Source organism: Zea mays, chromosome 6 (assembly GCF_902167145.1).
Source record: "Zea mays cultivar B73 chromosome 6, Zm-B73-REFERENCE-NAM-5.0, whole genome shotgun sequence".
Classification (NCBI taxonomy): domain Eukaryota; kingdom Viridiplantae; phylum Streptophyta; class Magnoliopsida; order Poales; family Poaceae; genus Zea; species Zea mays.
In genome coordinates this window covers 134,905,062-134,913,472 of record NC_050101.1, presented here as the reverse complement: position 1 = coordinate 134,913,472, position 8,411 = coordinate 134,905,062, and the positions used below count along the sequence as shown (strand labels likewise).

The window sequence follows — 8,411 nt, the reverse complement described above, 5'->3', positions numbered from 1 at the left end:
TCATGGCCAAAACATGAGAAACACGAGTGTAATCAGTTCCTTATACCTGCATGGTTGAATTTAGTGTAAGTGGAAGATAATTGTAGAAATATTTTATGTTTATGAGTGTTGAATAAAGTTTTATTTAACCCTTAAATTATTATTATTATTACATTGATTGGTGAGTATATGATTTTTTGTGAAACTTCATATTTTATAACATTATTTAAAATATCTCTAGTCTTATGTCATTTTGTGAGACAATAATGATTTTATAACTAGCACACATATTGATTGATGAACATGTTTAATAAATCATTGATATAGAGATATAAAATCAATAATATGGACAAGATGGTAAAGTTCATGGTGTTGGATTGACCTAATCTGAGATGTTGTTAGGGTTGTTATGTTAAAATGTGTCATCAAGCGTTCTCGAGTGGTATAATTGTTGGATCCTTAGACTAAGATCGTCATTGTTTCTCACTGTATGTAGTGATGCATTTTAGGGTTGCCAAACGCTATTCCATAACTAGATAGTTTATAAAAGCAGTTTTTAGATGTACCATGAAACTTAGTGAATCAAAATAAGATTTGTCTCTCCTACATAATAGGAGAGATATCTTTGGGCCCCTTGATGTGGTCAAATTAACAAAGTGCATGGTCATATTAATGTGATGAAAGAGTTAATCAAGATGTGACTAAATAGTTAGTCACAAGTACTATAAGAATGAGTGAAATGTTGAGCTATTACAAGGGTGGCAAAAATCTCTCCTTCACTACATCAAGACATGTACATATCAAGATTCAGTTGATATGATGTTTATATGTGCAGGGGATTTAGTATATGTAGCTAGATGTCTCTATTGATTAATGGCTAAAAATGATTGTTTTTATTATGGTTGTCTACACGTGAACCTAACGACTCATACATTTAAGGAGTTGGAACAGTTGTATAGTTGATTGACTCTAGTGTAAGTAGAAGATTATTGAATATATACTCAAAAGATAATCATGATGCAAAAGAATGGTAATGTGCCTTTAAGATAAAAGGCCATGAGCAAGGGTAGGGTTGGCTTGCTAGAGAGGATCATCTTAGCCACCGTCATTTCTCTCCCTAGGATTGGGTTCTGAATACATCACCATTGTTTCTCTCGTTGTCTCACATTGTGCTAGCAAATCAGTATCAGGGTGCTTTATCCCCGCATGTGCGCATACCATAGAGACATTGTTGCTGCTATTGTTGTGGTGGTGATCAACAACGAATTTAAGAAGCATGAGTGAACATGTTGATGTTGTTGGTATGCAAGGATATACGACTCTTTTACTATACTGATGCGCTCGTCAATCACCGCATTACATGTCTAAGATCCTGTTTGTTTGAGCTTCTACATAGTTTCTTAGCGTAAAAAGTTAGAAGCTAAAACAAACAACTAACTTTTTTGTTTAGCGTCCGAAAAGTTAGAAGCTCAAAAAAGCTGAGTTTATATCGAAAACTGAAAAATCTGGTTTCGTGGATTTTTATAGCTTTCTGGGTTCAGAAAGCTAACACCACCATCGAAATGTTATCGTTGGCTTCTTAGAATCAAAATCCCAACAATAACTTTTTTACAAAATCTTCAAAAGCTGCGTGATATATAGGATGAGTATCATATACAGCCATACAGGTCCTCCGTTCCGTTCCGACAAAACGTCGAATAATTTGAAACAGAACAGTACATACGAGGAAGCACGTCGAGTTTTACAGCTTTCCTACCGTTCTTATTCCCAATCATCTGAATGTACAAGGTTGATTTCTACTGTCTTCGGGAACAAAGAAAAAAACAACTTTCACAGGCGTGATTTTGCTGACACAGCAGGCTTGAAGCTCGCGATCCCGGTGATCTCTCTGCCAGCCACCAGGCTATTAATGTCATAGGTGCCCTCGTACGAGAAAATGGGTTCCACGTCACAAAATGCCTGCAAACGTAAGGATTGTTTCAGGCACTTCCGTCACTAAAGATTGTAACTAAGTTGCACCACATGGTTTACAAAGTGCCATGATCATATATGAGGCAGCAAGTACAGAACTTAGTTTGGTTTCTTTCCCCCTTTTCTTTTTTGCGTGTCATGTAAGAACAAAGTAATTGCTGAACCCCTCTTACCTTGGCGACAAGAAAATCAACCAAAATGCCATTGCCACCCAGTAGCTCTCGCCCAAGAGAAACCACCTCCCTGGCCTTCTTGGACGTCCATGCCTGCATTCACCTCTTATCAATAGATTGCATAATAAACTACCAATGACGACAACATAGACAGGCTCAAGATGTGAAATCCATCCCTAGCTATATTGTAACCTACGTACCTTGCCTAAACTAGACCGGCCTGGTGTCATTTTGCCTGACTCATACAGCTTGCACAGTCGCCATCCAACGAGAAGCATAGCCTGAATGTTGCCAAGCATGCGGACAAGCTTTTCTTGATTGAGCTGAAAAGCTGCCAGTGGAGCTCCAAATTGCTTTCTTTCTTTCAAATACCTATTCAATAGAAGATTGTGATGTAGTTGGAATCTAAAATGTATCATGCTGAATAGACTAAAAATACATGTAGCAATGTGATTCCCACCGATGGCAGATGTCATAAACTCCCATTGATATGCCTATTGGTTGCCATGCCACCATAATTCGAGACATAGCGAGGACCTGTTTCAGGGGTTAAAACCATGGCCAAATAAGATTCTGATTATATGACAAAGCACAGGGCACAACATGTTGTAAAAGAGGCGTCCAATCAGTACCTTGTTTATATCCTGAAATGAATTGATGCCTGTTAATCTGTCTTCCTCAGGGACAAATACTTTATTTAGAATTATGTCTCCATTTTGAACCATTCTGAGTCCAATTTTATTTTCAATTTTTGTGGCTTTTAGACCAGGAGCTCCTTTCTTTACAATAAATCTAGAATAGCGCAGCACATTCATTGTCAGCAATCAAGGTAATCCTTGCATTGATCAAAAATAGATATACCTTCGTATTGAGTCATTGAGACATAAAGGAACAATAGATACAGTACAAGAAGTATAATAAGGCCAGGAAGAAAAGGATGATTACCCATTTAGTTGGTTTGTATCTGCATTCCTAGCCAAAATGATGAGGACATCTGCAAAAGTGCTGTTACCTATCCAGCGTTTTTGTCCATCTAAATGCCAACCACCAGGTACCTACCAGAATTAAAAAAAAACAACAACATGATAAGGTACTGTGAAAAGGCCACATCATTGGCATCATTAGAAATATCCAAATTTATCTTATAAAATCATACTCCCAAATGAACTAAACCTTGGTTGCTGCAGTCCTTAGGGAGCTTGCATCACTTCCATAATCTGGCTCTGTCAATGCCTGCAGAAAGCAAACAATACCCTTAGAAAGGTGAAATATCAAATAGCATGCTCAACCCTCTCGGAATGGAGTGTCGACAACATAAGAAATGGTTACAAAATACATTGGACAATGAACTCACCCAGCAACCAATAGTTTTGAACTGGGTAAGAGATGGTAAGTATTTCTGCTTTTGAGCCTCAGATCCACAAAGGGCTACTCTCCAGGAAAAAACAGTGAAAAGACGATAACTGGAATTCTGAGCATTGGTGTACAAAGTTGTTTGGACACTATGTATAAAATGTTACAAGAAATGCTAGATTTACCAATAGTGGACATAGCCAACGAGGAGTGCACTAGAATAAATGTGGAGCAGCTCGCATCGACCCGTGCAACCTCTGCTATCGAAATAGCACTAGCTGTAAGCGAGAGTCCAGGGCACCCATACCCCTGAAATTTGAAGAGAAAAAAACAATCCAATGATGTGCAGCTGGATAGGCTTTACCTTCAATATAGAGCCCAAATTTGTTGGGTTGCTACCTTTATTGTACCACCAGCTAAACCAAGACTGGCAAGGCTGGGAATGGCATGGAATGGGAATTCAGCCTTCTCCCAGTACTGCAGAGTAAAATGACATCATTTAAGCCAATGACAAGATGAGTCAGTCTAGAGGACTTGCAGCGCGTTAGCAAGTCACGTCAAGGGAGAGTAGAATGCACTAGTAGAAAAGGAGTATGCTATATACTAGATCACTATGTTTTGTGTGAAAATCAAGACTGCACATGTTGTTTAGTAAATATGACTCGAGCGGTTACTCTCTAGCAGCATAATGCCCTTTTATTGATTGGCTACTTTGGTAGCTCAGTCTGTGTACAGCTATTTTTGCCTTCTTCAGCTTAATGAAGAACAGTTCTCCTGCCATCACTCAGTCAAAAAGAAAAAAAATGGAAAGATTAGTAACTGTCTTTAGCAAGAGCATACCTCAGTCATAATGGGCGCGATTTCCTTTTCCATGATACCTCGGACCTTCTTCCTGAGTGCCTTCTCTTCATCAGTCAGCAAATCATCAAATTGGTAGTAGTCCGAAACTGCAGCCAACTACAGGTCAGCTCAAAGGTAAATGAACGGAAATTGATATTTTGGCATACCAAAATATGATGCCGTAGTCACAGATTGTAATGTGCAAGTAACACCACCCAATGCTAATTAACCATACTGACACAAGCATTACACAGTAATCCTAGAGAGGAGCTAGAGTTTAAAAAACAACTCTAGTTCTTTCTGACAGCAACAGAACATAAGAAAAGAGGTCGACATCACGCGTGCTTCAATGCAAGTTGTACAGTAACATGAGCGCAGTTATTATCCAACCAGAGACACTCTTGTCCAACATCTCCTTCCTCATGTGTAGCGCCGAAATCACATTTCATATATTCTATTTTAGTTCTACTGAGTTCAAAACCTTTGGAATCTAGAGTCTCTCGCTATAACACTAGTTTCCTATTTACTTGTGCCTGACATTCATCAACTAGCACTACATCATCTGCAAAAAACATACACCAAAAGATATCCCCTTATATATCCCTTGTAATCTTATCCATCACCAAGGTAAAAAGATAAGAGCTCAATGTTGATCCTTGATGTAGTCCTATTCTAATAGGAAAGTCATCTATGTCCCATCACTTGTTCGAACACTAATCACAATATTGTTGTACATCTGTTTAATGAGTCCAACATACTTCGTTGGAACTTTATATTTGGTGAAAATTTCACCTCATAATATTCCTTAGTATTTTTTCATAAGACTTATTCAAATTAATGAAGACCATGTATAGATCCTCCTTTTGTTCCCTATACTGCTCCATCACTTGTCTTATTAACAAAATGTCTTCCATGCTTGACCTTTCAGGCATGCACCTTGGCTAGAAGCCATTTCACTGAACCTTGACTAAACTGTAGTAAAAACCATTTCTTCATCTCTTTTTTAGAGTAAAGTGCGTTGGCGGTCCCTAAACTTGTTCAGGTGTGTCAAGTCGGTCCCTAAACTCTCAGAACAGCTGATTAGGTCCCTAAACATTGTTCTGCTGTCATTTTAGTCCAATCAGCTGTGAACATGACATGGTTAGCTGACGTGATCTTGCCACCATGTAATCCACGTGGCATGGCTTGCCACATGGCCGCCTCCTCGTCCTCGCCGCGTCCTGCTCCGACGATACCGTGCCATGTGAACGACACGATGGCAATACCACGTCAGCTAACCGCGTCTTGTTCAGAGATTGGACTAAAATGACACCAGAACAATGTTTAGGGACCTAATCGGCTGTTCTGGGAGTTTAAGGACCGGCTTGACACACCTGAACAAGTTTAGAGACCACCAGCCCGCTTTACTCCTTTTTTAATTGCAATTATTGTGCCAAGTCATCTTTTTTCTTAGTTAGCATCTTAATTAATGAAGATAGGAACCATGCGTTTTTTTTTTGAGTTGGAAGTGCCCTGGGATTAACCATGGCCAAAAGGTGATCATAAACAACTCTAGAAAAACTGAACAAAATCAAAATTCAAAGACACAGTTGCAGCGTTTGGGTGCACAAATGACCCACCTCTCCCCCAACATATCTTGGAGACAAGTGCACACTTGGAGCTGCACAAATGACCCTCCGCCCCCAACACATCTTGGAGACAAGTACACACTTGGAGTTCTGCTCCTAAAAAAACTCAACCTGTCGAACTACGGGTACCATGGTTTTCAGAAGTGAAATATTTTCTTAGACTGTTATGCTGAATAATTAGGTCTGTTGTTCAAACCCAAAATGGATTTTTAAAACCCCAAACCTCACCCATACACCATGATTTTCAGTAGTGAAATATGTGAAATATTTCCTTAGACTGTTATGCTGAATAATTAGGTGTGCTGTTCAAACCCAAATAGGTGGATTTAATAACCCTAGCTTTTATCTATCTATAATAAGGTATGTTGTTCAAACCTAAATATATTAACTCTAGCCTAAAATTTGCTCAAATTAAGGTCACTTTTGCTGGAGCTCTGCTGGTCACCCAATCAAGCAACAAAAGGATTAGAGAGGATTACTGTACTGCAAAATGATGAACAGAATTATGCATCCGCCACTCTGAAAATAACGAGGCAGACAATGCTTCCAATTCCTTTCTCCAATGAAAAAAGAACAAGATCCCGCTTACGCAATCATAATTTATTTGATCGAACAATTATTTCCTATCCAGAAAGAACGCATATAACCAAATTACTAAACGACGTACGACAGAAACCGCGAGAGCGGAGGCGGCAAAGAGTAGAGATCTCACCGGCTGGCGGGAAGAGCGATGCGGGCGTGGCCTGCGGGAACGCGAGCGTCACGTCAAGCGCCGGCAGCCCGACCTTGCCGCCGTCCCCAGCACCGGCGCTCCCTGCAGCAGCGGAAGGGAATTGGTCAACGACGGCGAAATAATGGTCCACCACCCACGACTCACCGGCCGGACACCGCCGTCCGAGAGCTCGGTCTGGCACCCACCTCCTAAGCTGCCCATCGCAGCACTCGATGGCGTTAACGTGGACCCGGCTCCGGCTCCGAAGAGCTTACCCTCCCGATGGCAGTAGTAGGTCTGTAGGTGGAGTAACAGAGGAGGAAAGAAAGACAAGACTAGACGAGAAGGGAAGAGCGGCACGATCCGATACGAAACGAAACAAAACGAAGACGATTCGGGCGTGAGTTGGAGTGGAGAGACTACCCGTGTGTTTGGTTGGGTGCATGCGCCCGTGCAAAACTCTAGAGATGCAAAAATCAGACAGCTCCGTGTGTTTGGTTGCTTGGACGTGTGTCTGGGCCAGGCCACGCTCGTGCAAAACATTGGCCTCAGCCAGGCCCGTGGGATACGGCCAAAAGGCGCGTTCCACGCGAGCCAGGCTGCGCTCGGCCACTCGCGCTCTCCTCGCGCTCGCGCTCGCCTCGCGCTCTCCTCGCGCTCGCGCTCGCCTCGCGCTCTCCTCGCGCTCGCGCTCTCCTCGCGCTAGGGTTTCGCCGCCGCCTCCTCTCCCCTCCCATCTCTCCCTCTCACGTCTCTTCTCCCCCTCGAGCTCCCCCGCGAGCAAGCTCTCGCGTCTCCTCTCCCCCTCGAGCTCTCCGTCGAGGTCCCCCTCCCCCCCGCGAGCAAGCTTTCGCGTCTCGTCTCCCCCGCGGCGAGCTCTCGCGTCTTCTCTCCCTCGCGTTCGAGCTCTCGCGTCTCCTCCCTCTCGCTGTTGTGACACTCCTTCCAGGTAATCTGTTCTTTTGATTTGTAGTAGTATTGGTAGTTCTTGGCTGAGATCTGATATTTATGCATAAAAATAGTTCTTGGGTGAGATCTGTTCTTCGTCTGATCTGGTATAGTTGTTCGCTGAGATCTGGTAGTTGTTGGCTGAGATATGGTAGTTGTTGGCTAATTTCTCTCCTCTGAGATCTGGTAGTTGTTGGCTGAGATCTGTTCTTCGTCTGATTTGAGCTCTCCCTCTTGCATGCACCCATTTCACCCCTCTCAGATCTGGTATAGTTTGCTAATTTGTTATATAAAAATAGCTTCTGGTGTAGGATTTTGCTGCAAAGTACCATGTTGTTAGTGTTCCTCGGATGATTTTAGGGTTTTGCTACAAAGTACCATGCTTGTGGTGTCGCATGCACCCATTTCGCTTCCATGTCTGGGATCAGATAATTTGTAGACTACCAAAATCATGTCTGGGATCATGTTTACTGTCTAAACAAATCATGTTTGGGATCATGTTTACTGTCTAAATCATGTTTAGATAGCAAATCATGTTTAGACAGTAAAATCATTGCAACTGAGCACATCATGTCTGGGATCAGATGATTTGTTTAGACAGTAAAACATATTTGTAGATCAATGTTTAGACATGTAAGTACCATGTTTAGACAGTAAATCATGTTTAGATAGTAAAATCATTGCAACTGAGCACATCATGTCTGGGATCAGATGATTTGTAGGATCATTGTTTTACTATCTAAACAATGATTATGTTTTACTGTGTAAACATGTTTCTGGTGTTTTTACAATGATTATGCCTGGGAA

The 8,411-nt window shown here is 41.7% G+C and overlaps 1 protein-coding gene across 1 annotated transcript; it reads right to left on the bottom strand.

The window, feature by feature from the left end:
* Nucleotides 1-1,583: 1,583 nt before the first annotated feature.
* On the bottom strand, nt 1,584-7,048 carry LOC100282107 (glutaryl-CoA dehydrogenase). Its single transcript, NM_001368935.1, has 13 exons — nt 6,863-7,048; nt 6,657-6,758; nt 4,317-4,423; nt 3,876-3,953; nt 3,662-3,785; nt 3,478-3,551; nt 3,297-3,356; nt 3,069-3,178; nt 2,756-2,915; nt 2,584-2,660; nt 2,324-2,495; nt 2,124-2,216; nt 1,584-1,938 (listed from the first exon to the last, which is right to left on the bottom strand). The coding sequence occupies exons 1-13, from the start codon at nt 6,876-6,878 to the stop codon at nt 1,810-1,812; spliced, it is 1,302 nt and encodes a 433-aa protein (NP_001355864.1). The 5' UTR covers nt 6,879-7,048; the 3' UTR covers nt 1,584-1,809.
* Nucleotides 7,049-8,411: the final 1,363 nt, after the last annotated feature.